Raw genomic sequence first — 16,340 nt, forward strand, 5'->3', positions numbered from 1 at the left:
TCATGTCAAATATAATATCAATAATTATAAATACAATGTTTTGTATTAAAAAAATCAAACGTTACGGAAGAATTGGATGTATTGTTTTACATTTTATTTAGCAAATTACCATTCCGGATGTAGCTCGCTCCGCTCAAGCACGCCAAGTAAACATTGCATACGTAAGCACGTTGGTTAGTTGCTTCAACTTGCTTGAACGTATCAGCGCCAAGCTGAAGCTGCACAACAGTGCACACGACTTTTCAACTATAAACAGACGATCAAGATCGGAGATTCGGCAGTTATTTCTGTTTAAAGTAGCACGAGAGACAGTGGAATATTTTTCTATACCGTCGTTAAATGATAATAATGGTGATGTCTTACTTTGGATCATTGTGTTCCTGTCAGTAGTGATCTGATAAGTTTGGTCGGGATCTTAGTAGCGATGGTAAGTCCAGCTAATAGCAAACTAGCATTACCGAAAATATAGTCTTGTCCGACCCTTGTCGTTGCTGAAGTAAGCGGTGTTTCTAATCTACGTGTATTTAGTTTGAATTATACATAATTTAAAGCCATATTTATTTGTTTCAGGCCTGCAAATTTAATGGATTATTCAGCATTGGAGACGACCTTGATGAGGTGAGGCGACCAAATCACACCTGATTGCAATAAGGGCATTATTTACAAGGGGGGGCGGGTCCGGGGGTCCCCAAGCCGGGGGTCTGGGGGTCCTCAGACGTGTCACCATAGTTAAACTGTCCTGCCCCAGAAACTTTAACAGGGTAGACGCAATTTCCTGTGTTCTCGAGGTGAATTTGGGAGTTTGATACTTTTATCAGGCTTGCTTTGCTCTATCATTGGGAAATGATTGGTACAGTCAGCAATGTAAGACCCATCTTTAAAAATAACCAAACATATCTGTATTCTTGCATGCACTGCCCACTGTGCCCAGGCACAGATACTTTTTAGTAGACGTAAGTTCCTGTGTTCTGGTGAATTTGGGGACTTTCATAACAAATCCAGGATAAATGACAGCCTTGCAGCAGTCCTGCAGAAGATGCTGTGACTCAGGAGACTCATGCAGGATCCAGGGGTATTGTCAGCCTTTAGTATGTAGCGATAATTGATTATAGGTTCGGTTCTGTACTTTATTTTTTCTCCCTTTTGTCTTGGACACAATAAGACCCACACTGCAGCATTACAATACAAGACCGTACAGTGACTAGTACAGCATATAAATAAAACCATGTTCTCTCTCTTTTGATGTGTGTGCATGTGTGTTTGGTAGGACCTGCTTGGGACAGACTGGGATCTTCCAACAGTGTTTCGACCTGCCAGTGTGGCAGCTGCTGTGCCGAGTAATAAAAGCCTGTGTAGCGAGGCTACAGCCGCTGTAACATCCTCTACTCTGCGTGCGTCCTCTGCTCCTCACAGTGGACTGAAGGGGATTTCCCTCAAGCAAACTGAAGGAACATCAGCCACCATCCATAATGCAACTGAATCACAGAGCAGCGCACAGACTGCTATGGCACAGTCAGTTTCCCCATGTTTGAGACAGCTATCCACTGTCCAGCAGCAATTCTCAGCTTCCTCTCATAACTCTCATCAGCAGCCCATAGTACAAGGCACTTCTCAGGTTCACATCAACACTAACGGGCCACAGGATGATTTTGATGATTGGGATCAAGTTGATCTGGCCGACCTGGATGAGCGGGATCCCCAGATGGGGGTTGGGACCCATATCCCACAGTCTGTTCAAACCTCTGCGCCAATGGCGACGACGACTGTATCTTCAGCCAAAAAGCTGCGGCCCTCAAACTGTGGAAGGACACAAAGTGTACCCAGCGGGGCTTTGAGAAAGCACAACACTCCCTCCAATCAGACGTCTAGTTGTAACAAACCACGTACCACCTCGTCCTCTGTACCCTTCCCATCTCCAGGTCAACGTCCTGCTTTCCTCCAGCTCCCTCCCCAAAGCCCCGCTGTCTTCTCTGCCCCCTCCCCCCGACCAGTTAGAGGGCCCTGCCAGCCACAGAGACTGTGGGAAACACCTGGACGTCCCCAACAACAAGGCCGCGGCATGTTTGAGCCCATTTCTCCAGCACCGTCTGCCTTGTCTTCACCTGGTCTCACACCTCGGCACACCCCTGTTATTACCAACCATCTGGTCCAGTTGGTATCTGCTGCCAATAAAATTCCCAAGAGAAGGCCACGCTCCGACCCTAACCGCCCCAAGACGCGGCGGTTCCCTGGCCCGGCTGGACTCCTGCCACAGCAGGTTAGTTTCATCTACCCCTGCTGGGCTCAGTCGGTAATGACAACTGGATTTCAAATCATTTGCAGGTTGTGCATTTGCTGCTTTGCAGACCATAAAAAAAAGCCCTATATGACAAAATGTAGTTAATAACTACAATTCCACATCATGTTCAACGTCAGTCTTTAAATATTGATAAAATATGTATGACTAAAAACTGTCTTCCTGTTGATCATTTCACCCTAACGTCTCTCCGAGCCTCCCCTTCAATGCTCTGTTGCCTCCGAGTCCTTAGGGATGTGTATCGCAAAGTTTGTCATACATTCACACACATCAGCCATGAAAGACACAGTCTGCTCATCGGGGTCCACTCATAATTATGGCACGATCCCATTATTCTGACCGTTAGGTTAGTGTGAGGATTAGGGTTTTCCCGATCCGATATTTATATTTTATAGAACACGTTTATGCCACATCACAATAGTACAATACCACAGATAATATTCAGTCTAATATGATATGGATATAATATCGATACTAGGGATGTCCCAATCACGTTTTTGGCTCCCGATCCGATCATTTGAAAATGATGTGATCGGCCCCGATTTCCGATCAGCTGATCCGGGACAACCCTGCTCATCAGGAGCAAATTTAAGTGATGTTCGTCGGCAGGTTGTTACATGAAATAAAAATGACTTCCTGAAGCTTTTCTGAAAGGATTTATTAGTCTGAGTTCTTCAGCGAATAACGGAAACACTCTGTCCCTACTCCCTTCTGCTGTTTATAATGTATTTTACTCCTTCAGTGAATATACAATATGTATTATTGTATAGTGAGTGCCCTGTGCCCACACAAACATTATGTTACTGCTCTGGTACTATTAATTGTTTTATTTTATTGTCATTCATAATAGTTTTTTCTTTTCTTTTTTTTAACATTTATAGTCCCACTGTAGAAGCTATAGCAGCTAAATAGCAGATATACAAGCTGAGCAGCATGGCACAAAGTCCATGCTGCTCAGCTTGTATATCTGCTATTTTTAAATAACCAACTCAAAAGTCGATTTCAATTGGTTACATTTTGAAATGCGTAATTTTGTTTGTTTGATGCATTTATAGCACTTCCATTCCACATATTAACGTGTTCTCTCTGTATTGCAGTCCCTTGGGCAGAGCCTTGATGATATAGTGGTGTCTATTCCTCAGACACCAGCCCATGGTGCGGTGGCTCGACTACCAAGCCAGGTGAGGTCACTCACACAAAATGCATTTAAGTCCCCCTCCAGTACTTTTACACTTTAGTGTATTTCAGCTGTTTGTTTCCCTGTAACAACCCACTGTATAGAGCTATACATTCCAGAGGCATTATACTGTAGTAGACTATTTAAAAGGTTCTAAGTATGCCACCCTTTTCTGAGATATTTGGTGGAAGCGCAGCCTATAACATGGCAAGGTATTCTCACTCATGCTCGTCCTCAGTCATGCCATTTATGAGAAGAATATGCTCTTTAGTCCAGAACTGTAAGTTGATCAGCAGGCAAGGCCTAAAATGGATGGCTGACCTTGCCAACTGGTGGCCTAATAAAATCAGAAAATGTTATTGTACCACCAATCAGACTGACCTTACAAGCGGTGCAAGCAGTTAACTTGTGAAGTCATAGCAGTTCAGAATGTAATGTTCTTGCGGTTGGTGGTTTTAATTTACAGAGTCCTAGCTCACAGTCTGAGGAGGAGGAGTTCAGCAGTGGTCCCTGGGCAAGGATGAAGGGAGAAATGGGATTGGATGAAAGGAATCCTTCGTGTTTCCTACATTCCTATAGTGTGGTCATGGTGCTTCGCAAGGTAATCTTCACCGGTTTTGTTCAATTGGAGTTGAACATTCTCCTCTTCACCCACCCAGGGGAACTTTTGGCGGGATGTGTATTCTTAATCCATTTTGACCTGAGATCAGGGCGACACATACTCCAGTTTTGTGTTGACTACAACTGATTCATCATTATTTTATTTCTGGCGTCAGATATGCTAAAACCCATGTCTCCGAGCAACGCAGTTCTTGGTTTCACATTGGATATTTCCTTTTATGGAGCGTGGAACAATGTAATTGGGGTGCACTGGAATGTGCATTTGATTTAAACATAGGTCTGATTTATCATCTGATTGACTGATTGTGATACACCTGTGATCCGCACAAATATAGGCTTTTGCAATGTTCTCTATACTGTATTATGTATAATGAGGTGAAAAGATGACAATGCATACAGTATTAGAACAGCTGCTGGTTCTATCATTGGCATGCTTTATGCATGCAAGCCAAATTTCTTTATTCATTTGCTATCATCATTCTAGCTAACTTTTCCCCATGAAGGCTCTCTTCCAAGTTTTTATGAAAACCTCCCCTCTCGGTACATGTGGACTTGAACTTATTATGATTTAAAACAAAGTGAGGCAACATTATTCAATTAAGATTATTAGAAATAAGGTCATTCCTTAATTAATAAATGACAATGTTCATGTAAAACAACGGTCATGTTTAGGTAATTTTCCGTCTCAGGTATGCTCCTCCTGCAGTTCATTTGCACTGTCTACCATCTTAACATGGCACAGCCGGCCTGTTTAATTGATGAGCATCGATCAGTGGCAGTTGTAACTTGTTGAGAGCACCCCACTGACTCCAGTGTGGTGGTCTCTTGTTTTATTGTCAACTAATTTAATTTGTTTCTTTTTTACTGTCTTTTTTTTCACTGTTCATGGATACCTCTACCCAAGGCTGCCCTGAAACAACTACCAAAAAATAAGGTACCCAACATGGCTGTCATACTAAAGAGCATCCTCCACACCCACGCTGACGCCAAGGCTGTGTTTAAAGACCCAACAGGTAGTTAAACACACACACACACACACACACACACGCACGCACGCACGCACGCACGCACACACACACACACACACACACACAACATGCATAGATGAGTGTTTAAGGGTTAGTTCAGATTTTTGGACCTAAAGCTGTAGGAAATACTTGCCATTTATATAGTCATTGCAAACGTATTAATGTATTGCCTGAGTTCTGGTCTGGTTTTGGTGAATATTAAGTATTTCCGGTCATTGGTGGGGGCCATTGACGCTTTAAAAATAAAATTGTTAGTTTTCTTGGATTAACTTCATTTTAATGTGTGTGGCCCCCAGAACCAGCCATAACTCCCACCATGAGACTCTGGGAATGAATACCTTTGCAACCACTGTATTAATGGAAAGTACTTCACTACTACTAGGCACATGGCGTAGCTACTGAACTTAAAATAAATTTGTAATGATGGAAGGTCATTTCAAATAGGCTTCTTGTCCTCGAAGTGGGAAACTTTCACAGGTAAAATTATAATTTGTACCTGTGAAAGTTACTGCACTATGTGACTCATTACACTGTTATTAACGGCAAATTTCAAGATGGCAGTGCTTAGACGACAGTGTTCTTTGTTTGGAGAGGACTTTGCTCTTATGTTTCTGTGTGTATCCAAAGGAGAAATTCAGGGAACGGTGCACAGGCACCTCCTCGAGGAAAGGCTGGGTGAGCTCAAGGCTGGAGCTGTCCTGCTGCTCAAACAAGTAAGAGACAATTCAAATGCTTTTAATTTGCTTTTTTGTTACGCTGATTAATGCAGTACTCTTGGTTATTGAAATGGTCAGGTAAACACTGTTGACACATTGTCAGCCATCTGTTGTCTGCGATTGACATGTATATATATATATATATATACGTTTTATATTGCTTTATATGGATCTGAAACAACACCGATAAAACCCTACTTTTTGTCCTGAGCCGGTTGATGGGCAACGCCTGGCTCACCACGGCACACACGAACGTGCTTGCGCATGCGTAGACTGCTGTTATAATTAGGATCTTCTAATGCACACAATGTAGCTGCAAGTTACGATGAGAGACCTGACTTGAATGAAACATGTTATTATTTCCATAATCACACTAATGCTATGCACGTTGTGGGAGGTCGGGTGGGAAATACAACTGAGTGCAGTTTCAGGGGTTAGACACACGATGGCGCCCCTTGCTTTATTTCTCCAACAGGTTCAAACAAAGTCAGTTTTCACAAACAGAACTCAGACAGTAATATTCTTTGCATGAGGTCCCGGCTCCGAGGCGGGAGTCGTCACTGCAGAGGATGAGAGGGGATGTTAGCATACGGTCAGAGCACAAGGTAAGTACAAAGTTGGGGCCTGAGACACCCGGTCTAGGCAGTCTACCAACTGGACCTTTGTATAACTCTTTCTCTTCTTCTTTTCCAGGTTCCAGAGGAGGCCAGGAGGCTCCCCCCGGAGGTAGGTAAGGGGGTGCGTATCTTTCTCTATCCACAGGGCATAGAAGAGTACTTTAGAGTAGAAGTACTCGGATACGGGGTGGTGAGTAATTAGAGTAAAAGTACTTGGTATGGTACCGGGCGGGGATGGTACGGAGGGCCCCTTAGGCTCGGCCAACAGGAAGATACCCAAGCATTTATATTCTTATTTCTCTCTATCTACTGGGTGGCCGTGTCGGTACGACAACGGCAGTCAGGGGGTTAACACAAAGTAAGCGCTCTAGTTTCTAACGGTCTTCTTTCACCGGGCCTGGCGGCGCAAGCCAACTTAAAGTCTCTTCAAAGGGTGAAATAAACATAACACGGGCCTGTCTTCTTTCACAGGGTGGACGTGACACTTTATCTAGAGCCTGCTAGCTTCCATTAGTCTCTACGGGGTTCTCTTCATTCAACAATCTTCAGTGTACAACACCACGGTGACACTCTTCATTCACAGTCTTCATTTAGCATCGACAGGGTGACTTCCTTCATTCACAATCTTCGTTATTATCCTTAGCTGCTCATTTGCCACTATGAGTGCCTCTTCTTAATAACACGGGTGATAGATAGTGAACGGTTTGTCTTACTGCGACCTTATGGAGCTGTTGAGCTGCCGTTTCCATACGGGGGTCCCGTCTTCCGCACTCGTCCCCGATACGAGCCAGGTGGGTCTCCAGTATGCATGCGGCTCTCCGTGTATACTTGTCTATGGGGGGCACACGCTCCTGCGTGTGCTTCCAGCCCCACTCCTACAAGCCTGGTGATGTGAGAATATAAGAGAGCAATTGAGTGGTGATACAAACAATCAAACAATAAACATAGTCCATACGTGAGAGTCCATAAGTGAGAGGAGTGTGGACTTACCATCCAACGCCGAGTGGACGGCATATGCTGCGCGAGCGTCTGTGTGTAGCAGGGATCTGATACTGCTAGGTGCGCAGGCTGTTTATAAAGGGCGCGGCTGACAGGCTGCGGCTGTCCTTAATTGCTAACCAGGGCGGCGGCCGGAATGAGGCGCAGCTGATTTAGAATTGCTCTGGGATAATACACTGAGTCTATGACCCGGCCATGGGCGTGCCTGGTTGTCATGGTAACTCGCCCCTCCCCCTGAGGTGAGACCTGACAGACTCCACACACTCCCCCCCTAAGTTTCTTGCTACTGCAAGGAGCTTGACTACTTTCCTCACCTTCGTAGAGTCTTGAGAGCGCGTCCACGTGGTTCATTTTGTTCCCGGGCCTGTGCTCCCGCCGGCGCTCTCTGTTTCTACTACTACTACTAAAGCCTGTCTTCTTCGCTGTTCCCGTCGAGCCCAGGCTCGACGAACTACTCGAGCTTAGACTAGAACTAGACTTGCTACCGAAGCTACTCAAGCTCGAAGTGGGCTTACTCGACCCTAGCCCGGTTGAGTCTGAGTTTGAGCTGGATCCGGTAGACCCCGCGGTCGCTTTGTTGGATCCGAAACTAGACGGCCCGAAGCTAGAGGACCCTTTGCTCAGGCCGAATCCACTCGAGCTGGTCCCCGTTTTACTCGCGGAGCCAAAGGCCGACCCGAAGCTTGCGCTGGACGACCCCGTCCTGCCTGTGTTGCCGGTAGACGTGCTGGAGGATCCCCCACCCGTGCCAAACTTGCTCCCCCAGGATGACCCTCCAGAGTCAGAACTGGATCCTGTGGAACTTGATCCGGTCGACCCGGTTGTCCCCGGGTTCAGCTTCCCGTCGACGGCCACGACGTTCCGCCTGGCGCCAGCCAGGTTGGGGTCGGCCCACTGGGTGGTGGCGAACGTTCCTTGCCGCCGGGGGGGCGGCGCGTCTACTCTGGGGAACTCCAGGGGGGGGTCTTCCCCGCGGGCCGGCGTCTCGTCGGCGTCGGACGCCTCCGCCTCTCCAGGCCAGGGTTCTGGCTGGGGACTTCCTCCTCCGCTGCTTGTGGACGAGGTCCCGTCTCCACGGACGGCGGGGCAGGCGACGAGGGGTGGGCTACCTCGGCGGCGTCGGCGGCGGCGCGTCCTGGGTGGCCCTCGTCGTCCCGGGTTCCAATACTTCTCCAACCGGGGGCAGTCCGTCCCGATCAGGAGGGTGGTCTGTCGTCGGCTCTTGCTTCCGGTGTGGAGACAGGGTCGGGGGCCTCTCATGCTGTCCGCGGAGGGCATGGAGGCGTTGGTGCCGGGGTGTCGCTCTGGGCAGGCCCAGGACAGGTGGTCCTCCCGATTACAGACGTAGCACCTGCGGATCCGCGGGCTGCGGTCGGGGGGGCCGTTGGTACGGGGCCTGGCCGGGGCCGGCGGGGTCGGCGGTGCTGGTCGGCGTCGGTCTCGGCGGTCGTCTGTCTTGGGGCCTGGTTCACTCTTGGTCTGGCGGAGCATATCCGAGCAGACGTGGTGGTTCTCCAGGAGGGCGATCAGCGCGTCCACGGATGTGGGGCTGACTCGGGCAACATATTTCTTGGCGTCGGATGGCAGGGCACGGACACACCGGTCTATGACTAATCTCTCAATCCACGGGGTCTCTCCGCCCGTGGTCAGCCAGCTCTGCGTCAGGCGGTAGAGGTCGGCGACCTGAGCGCGAGGGGGCTGGGCCTGCTGATAGGCCCACATGTGGTACCGCTGGGCCCGGGCGGGCAGGCTGTAGCCGAGGGTGGACAAGATGGCGGCCTTCAGCGTCTCGTAGTCTCGAGCGTCTCTGGCGGGAAGGTCCCGACATGCGCGTTGAGCCTCTCCCGAGAGGTAGGGCGCCAGTATGCCGGCCCAGTCGGCGGCGGGCCACTGCTCGCGGTCGGCGGTGCGTTCGAAGAGTTCGAGGTACGCCTCGATGTCATCCTCGGGGGTCTGCTTGGAGAGTACGGCGTTGGGGGTCCTAGGGACATCACCGTGTCGGTCTAGCCTGCGGACAACTTCACGCACAGCGTTCTGTAGTTCAGTCTGACTTCGGAGAAGGGCGGCCAATTCGGGGCTGGCCATGTTTAGGCGGTGGTTGAGATCAGATGGATACCCACATTCTCCACCATATGTGGGAGGTCGGGTGGGAAATACAACTCAGAGTGCAGTTTCAGGGGTTAGACACACGATGGCGCCCCTTGCTTTATTTCTCCAACAGGTTCAAACAAAGTCAGTTTTCACAAACAGAACTCAGACAGTAATATTCTTTGCATGAGGTCCCGGCTCCGAGGCGGGAGTCGTCACTGCAGAGGATGAGAGGGGATGTTAGCATACGGTCAGAGCACAAGGTAAGTACAAAGTTGGGGCCTGAGACACCCGGTCTAGGCAGTCTACCAACTGGACCTTTGTATAACTCTTTCTCTTCTTCTTTTCCAGGTTCCAGAGGAGGCCAGGAGGCTCCCCCCGGAGGTAGGTAAGGGGGTGCGTATCTTTCTCTATCCACAGGGCATAGAAGAGTACTTTAGAGTAGAAGTACTCGGATACGGGGTGGTGAGTAATTAGAGTAAAAGTACTTGGTATGGTACCGGGCGGGGATGGTACGGAGGGCCCCTTAGGCTCGGCCAACAGGAAGATACCCAAGCATTTATATTCTTATTTCTCTCTATCTACTGGGTGGCCGTGTCGGTACGACAACGGCAGTCAGGGGGTTAACACAAAGTAAGCGCTCTAGTTTCTAACGGTCTTCTTTCACCGGGCCTGGCGGCGCAAGCCAACTTAAAGTCTCTTCAAAGGGTGAAATAAACATAACACGGGCCTGTCTTCTTTCACAGGGTGGACGTGACACTTTATCTAGAGCCTGCTAGCTTCCATTAGTCTCTACGGGGTTCTCTTCATTCAACAATCTTCAGTGTACAACACCACGGTGACACTCTTCATTCACAGTCTTCATTTAGCATCGACAGGGTGACTTCCTTCATTCACAATCTTCGTTATTATCCTTAGCTGCTCATTTGCCACTATGAGTGCCTCTTCTTAATAACACGGGTGATAGATAGTGAACGGTTTGTCTTACTGCGACCTTATGGAGCTGTTGAGCTGCCGTTTCCATACGGGGGTCCCGTCTTCCGCACTCGTCCCCGATACGAGCCAGGTGGGTCTCCAGTATGCATGCGGCTCTCCGTGTATACTTGTCTATGGGGGGCACACGCTCCTGCGTGTGCTTCCAGCCCCACTCCTACAAGCCTGGTGATGTGAGAATATAAGAGAGCAATTGAGTGGTGATACAAACAATCAAACAATAAACATAGTCCATACGTGAGAGTCCATAAGTGAGAGGAGTGTGGACTTACCATCCAACGCCGAGTGGACGGCATATGCTGCGCGAGCGTCTGTGTGTAGCAGGGATCTGATACTGCTAGGTGCGCAGGCTGTTTATAAAGGGCGCGGCTGACAGGCTGCGGCTGTCCTTAATTGCTAACCAGGGCGGCGGCCGGAATGAGGCGCAGCTGATTTAGAATTGCTCTGGGATAATACACTGAGTCTATGACCCGGCCATGGGCGTGCCTGGTTGTCATGGTAACTCGCCCCTCCCCCTGAGGTGAGACCTGACAGACTCCACAACGTTAACACTTCAATCAAATCCTGGCCTTCATCAGACCTGATGTGGTCAAAATGGTGTACCATGTAATTCTTCCTGCGTTTTAAAGGAAACTAAACACTTTGAGCATAACATTATTCCCAGTAATCAGTGTGTTAGTGTGCATATTAATACCCATGCACCCCATCTACACTGTGACTGAGATACACAGGGTATACAATATTTCCTTTGTGCTGTGTTTTGAACTCAAACCTGTCTATTTTGCTGTGTGGACAGGTGGGTGTGTTCTCCCCTTCCCATCGTAACCATTACTTGAATGTCACTCCCAACAACTTGCTGAGGCTCTACCCCCCTGATGGAGTCTGTCCCTCCTCCGCTCCTCAGCTCTCCCCACCAGCACTGGTGAGTCTCATTCTCATATCATGTCCTATTATATGCTTCTTATTGGGATAAGTACATGGCAATATAATGTACAGTATGTATACTCTACTGTAAACCACTTTGTATTTTCTAATTTCTGTGATATTGCGAGACATGGCCAAAGTATCTTTGGGGGGCGGTTGAGAACCCCTACTAGAGGGGGGAGGTTGCCTTTATCTAATTATTAGTAGCATCTGTCATTGATTATATATTTTCCTCCTGGTTGCATGCATGGCTTTATATCCAAAATGTTGGAGTGTAATGAAAAGTACAAGCTTTTATAAGCTAACTTGAGTATAAGCTAGTTATTTTCCATAGCACATCCGTGTGTGTCCCCTTTCTCCCTTCGGTTTTGTTTTCAGATAACTCGTGATGAGTTTTTTACCACAATATAATGCTTGTATATATCGTAATACAAATTTAGATCAATCCATTATAACAATAGTTCTCTATTCTGAATACATTCCGGCCTCCAGGCAGCTTTTCCCCACATTATTCACAAATCACAATACAAGTCATGTACACGACGAAATGTTTTCGTCGTCTCATGCCGTCGGCTGTCTCCTAACAATGGATGGCATTTCTTATTTAGGAGCCTGTGTCGCCGTCGCCTACCCGATTCCCCAGCGTCCCCGGGGAGCCCGTGTCTAGGATGCAGCTGGTGTTTGATGAGGAGGAGAACGGAGAGGCGGGTCAGGGACCACAGGTCCCAGCAGGCTCCAGAGATGAGTCCAGTGAGCCTCAGCTAGGGCGTGTTGATAACAACACAGCGCTGCAGGACCCTGCCTGGGGTGCAGGTGGGGTATTTTTTTTTAAGATATTTTTTTGCGGCTTACGCCTTTTATTAGTTTTTGAAGGGACAGACCGTAGACTGACAGGAAACGGGAGAGAGATGGGGGGGATGTAAAGGCCGTGTCGGGCTCGGGAGTCGAACCCGCGGCACACTGCGACGCTTACGCCACCGCCTGCGCCTGGGGTATTTCATACTTGACAGTACTTGGAGAGGAGATAGGGACGGGGAAGGAGACGATGCTTTTAACCACCATTTGAAACTTTAGCTGTTGAAAATTAGCAGATCTACAAGTCCATAGCGATACGAGCTTGTAGATCTGCAACTTTTTTGAAAGATCATGAAAATGTGGCGCAAATCTTTGACTATACTGTATATTCTTTCACAGTGAATGTTTTTTTTTGTTGTGGCTTTTGCCTTTATTTTGTATTTTTTATGGAGGGACAGGACAGTAGGCTGACAGGGGGGGGGGGGGGGGTGACATGCAGTAAAGTGAATGTTTTTAACTCATATCTTTGCATCTGGGGTGTCCCTGGAACAACATATTCTGGAGGTCCTTGACATGAAAACATTTGAGCACCAGTGCACCACTGATGCATTTTTCAGAAAACTGTCTTTGATTTGAAAGACATTTTGTAGAATCTGTAACCAATGTCTGGTGTGTGCCCTTTGTTTTTGTTCTGCAGATGATGACTTGGATGCACTCCTGGGAGAGTTACCAGAGGAAACCCTGCTGCTTTGAAATCCACTTGACATCATTTCTTAAGTCCTTTATAGTCCTCTGCTGCTTTGTCTGTTGTGATAGATTATGGATATCCCTTTGTTTTCTTTCGACTGCTGTCTCCTCATAGTAGTGCTATGAACTCATGACAAAATGCATATTTTCAGTTTTCATCTATAAAAGCTGGGAATGTGTCCAGGTGAAAGTCTGCATACTCAGGAAATGGTTACCATAACAATGAAAATATGATGATCACATGTTTTCTAGTCTACTCTGTTGATAATGCAGGAATTCAGCAACATGGATGGACTAATTATAAAGTAATAACCTTTTATAGTATTATAAAACCCTTTGAAAAGGTACTAAACCAAAAATGTATATTATATCACCATAAATGTGATATATGCCCAAACAAGTGGTATGAGCATAGTAGAAAAGGGGAGCTTCAGACCACTGTATGCTTGTGTGGCTGAGAACAGCAAATAGTCTACAGCACTGGCTACCAAACATTGGGTTGGGATCCTTTTGTTCGCGGACACAAAAAAGCTAAAATCTTCATGTTGATAACAAAATACAATGATGTTTTCAGTAATGCCATGAAGAAATATAATTCCATTAATTAGAAAAATGTTTAAGTAGTGAAAATGGAAAAATAGCACAAAAGCTCACAAACGTGGTGCAAAGCGATGTGTTGTGAGTTTGTATATCTGCTATTTTCACTAGTCAAACTTTGGGTCCCGGGTGTCTCCACTAACTCTTGAGAGCGTTCAAATGGACCCATGGATCCATCCATTGGTTCCATTTGTACACCCAAGAGTTATCTGGGGTTTTGTTTTATTGATACTACTAGTCAGAAATGAAAACAGCATGTGGTACAGTATTAAAAGACAAAGCTAAAGGGATAAAACAAAACACTTGTTTGCAATGTGGTCCTATGAATGAAAAAGGGTCCTTGAAATGAAGACTTGAGAATTACTGCTATACATTCATCCATCATTCATATTTGCTGCATGTAATTGCTTTTGCAGTTCCAATGGGCCCACATGGGTCTGTGTAACCCTGAGTGTACAAATGGACCCTGACCCATTTGGTTACATTTGTACAGTTAAAGATGAAGTGTAATTTGTAAAGTGTTGCATATCTATATTCTGTAATAATTTCTATAGTTTTTAGTAATCTCTCAAGACAGATTCAGACCCCCCTTTTTTACTGATGGGTTCCCATATTCTTGAGTAACAGATATTCCTGTCTCCATTGCTTTTGTAAACAAAATATATTTACAGTACCAGTTTTATCCAGTTAGGACGGAGTCACGGACAGATGAATCATTTAGGAATCAGGATACAGAATAAGCAAGTGCAAATTGGAGTTGGGAGGTGCAAAACTGGAGCTGTCTGGAGAACTATAAAACTATAGCCTCGTTTCCAGCCTTTTGGCTACTCATTTCCGAGGATAAAAGGCTATAAACTCAATCTGATAAAAGGGTACTAAAAGGGGATACAATTGGCAACCCACCTGAAAATGTAGCCAGTGCCTACTACAGTATTTTATGTTTGTTAAAGAGCTCAGCTGAAGAGATGGAGACCCCTGTTATCGAACAAACACTATGCTATGGCAATTATTACTCTCAGAATATATAGCTTTACATTTTTTAACAACAAAACGTTTCGTTTTAGCACAAAAAGGGGAAAGATTAACCACACTACCTGCATGGGGATTCTATGAAATGGGGGGAAAACTGTGTGCGGTCCAATGATGAATTATCAAACGGGTAGGCCCTACTTTGAATACGTTTGAGAATCTTTATCTACTGTACTGTGTACTCTCTGCTGCCCCATCTGGCGGAGTCAGGTTATGGCCGGGCCAAAAGTTTGGAATGGATATTTTTCTGTGTGATGTCACAGTGACCACGTCACAACTATTCCCGCTTCTAAGTTCTACACTTCAAGTATGAAGCATGGGCCGGCTCTGAGTAGAATGCATTTATATTTTCTTTCACTTTCACTGAGGTACCATGAGGTAGGTATTTGATATTTATTATTTAAACAGTTTGTCTTGGCAATGGCATCAGATAATTAGCATTCATGCCAGAATGGCACATGCAAAATGGCGCTGACTAGGCTATGCCTAATTTACATCATTTATTCACTGGTACCGTACTGGTAAATATTTACTGTAGCGGTAATATGGGACGGGTACATTGGGCACCACCCTGTTTTTCATCTGAAAATTCTGAGAAACATTTATATCATAACTTGTACAGTACTAGTGTGTGTCTATTGATTCAACTATGCGCTCTGACTGCAGACACCTGCAACAGCTGTGTCGTGTCGTGTAAAAAAAAGCCAATATGGAGCGAGCAAGTGAGAGGAGAGAGCTGAGAAGTTGTCTTTATCTACCGAGTAGAGCCTCTTCTAGGCCAGGTAGGTCGTCTTCAGTTCAGTTTGACAATTAGTACAAGTGTTGATAAACACATTAAAGCCTCATGGTTTATAGCCTAGTAGTCATATACTTCATAGTATGTCGGTGTTTTAATTCTCGCCGAAAATAACAAAAAACAAATGGGCCCGGCATGCCGTAATTAATGCACCTGTCCCTAGGGCTGTTGGCATGTTCTATTCATGTATCTCTACATTACATAAATTATTGTACACTTTGTCCAGTCCTCTGTCCCTGCAGCAGAAACCACGGAATTGTCATATCACGTCAGTTCACTCAAGCCAAGCATTTTGCTGGGGTAGCCATGCAGACAGGGTTCTATCTGGCTGGCTACTATACCTTTTTCTTCCAACAAGGCCTGTCGAAATCATGTCACTTAAAGCCTTTGGTTGTGATTTTCCAGTGGAAACTGTTGTCCATACAAGTCCATGCAGTGGAGTGTTGAGTTTACAAGTGTATCAGATTTGGATGAAATCAGATCAAAATGAAATGACATCATGTGGAAACGGCAGGACTACCATGCATCAAGTCAAGACAAGAGCGTGTCAGGTGTTTTAGATTTACCAATCCCAAGATGCCAGTCAGAGACATTTGAAGATTAAATAGCAATATGTTTGAACTCTTAATGTTTGTTAAATTGTTACTGTCCATTGGTTTTGTTTCTGTTTTATGAGCACACCGTTTTAATTGTCTAGTAATTGTATTCCGCCAGCAGAGAGCAGCAGTTGACATCCTCTCTGCTACTTCCTGGTAGCTTTGAGTTGAATTAGATCTCGGAGATTTCTACAAGCAAGTTAGAACGGCATATTGAAACACTTGAAACGGAATTTAATTTCTGTATGTGCGGTCATACACTTAAGAGATAGCTCCTAAATTCTGCAGTTGTTTCTCATAATTTGTCCTACAACTTAAAAT

The 16,340-nt window shown here is 46.2% G+C and overlaps 1 protein-coding gene across 3 annotated transcripts; it reads left to right on the forward strand.

Annotated features, from left to right (window-relative positions):
• The first annotated feature begins 286 nt into the window (after positions 1 to 286).
• hrob (homologous recombination factor with OB-fold) lies at positions 287 to 13,568 on the forward strand. Of its 3 annotated transcripts, none has more exons than XM_080775868.1 (10): positions 287 to 427; positions 571 to 618; positions 1,268 to 2,257; positions 3,394 to 3,477; positions 3,940 to 4,074; positions 4,999 to 5,107; positions 5,750 to 5,835; positions 11,332 to 11,457; positions 12,068 to 12,277; positions 12,952 to 13,568. In XM_080775868.1, exons 1-10 carry the CDS (start codon positions 425 to 427, stop codon positions 13,114 to 13,116), a joined length of 1,956 nt encoding a protein of 651 aa, XP_080631994.1. In that variant the 5' UTR covers positions 287 to 424; the 3' UTR covers positions 13,117 to 13,568. The 3 variants fall into 3 exon arrangements, with proteins under 3 accessions (XP_080631994.1, XP_080631995.1, XP_080631996.1); XM_080775869.1 differs by having other exon boundaries at positions 5,029 to 5,107; XM_080775870.1 differs by having other exon boundaries at positions 12,068 to 12,272; positions 12,952 to 13,116.
• Positions 13,569 to 16,340: the final 2,772 nt, after the last annotated feature.

Source organism: Protomyctophum bolini, assembly GCF_963924005.1.
Source record: "Protomyctophum bolini genome assembly, chromosome: 11".
Lineage (NCBI taxonomy): Eukaryota > Metazoa > Chordata > Actinopteri > Myctophiformes > Myctophidae > Protomyctophum > Protomyctophum bolini.

What these genes read in the sequence shown, in the direction of transcription:
- hrob (XM_080775868.1), top strand. An exon ending in TTGGAGACGACCTTGATGAG is followed by an intron (nt 619 to 1,267) that starts GTGAGGCGACCA and finishes TGTGTTTGGTAG; the next exon opens with GACCTGCTTGGGACAGACTG. An exon ending in TGGCTCGACTACCAAGCCAG is followed by an intron (nt 3,478 to 3,939) that starts GTGAGGTCACTC and finishes TTTAATTTACAG; the next exon opens with AGTCCTAGCTCACAGTCTGA.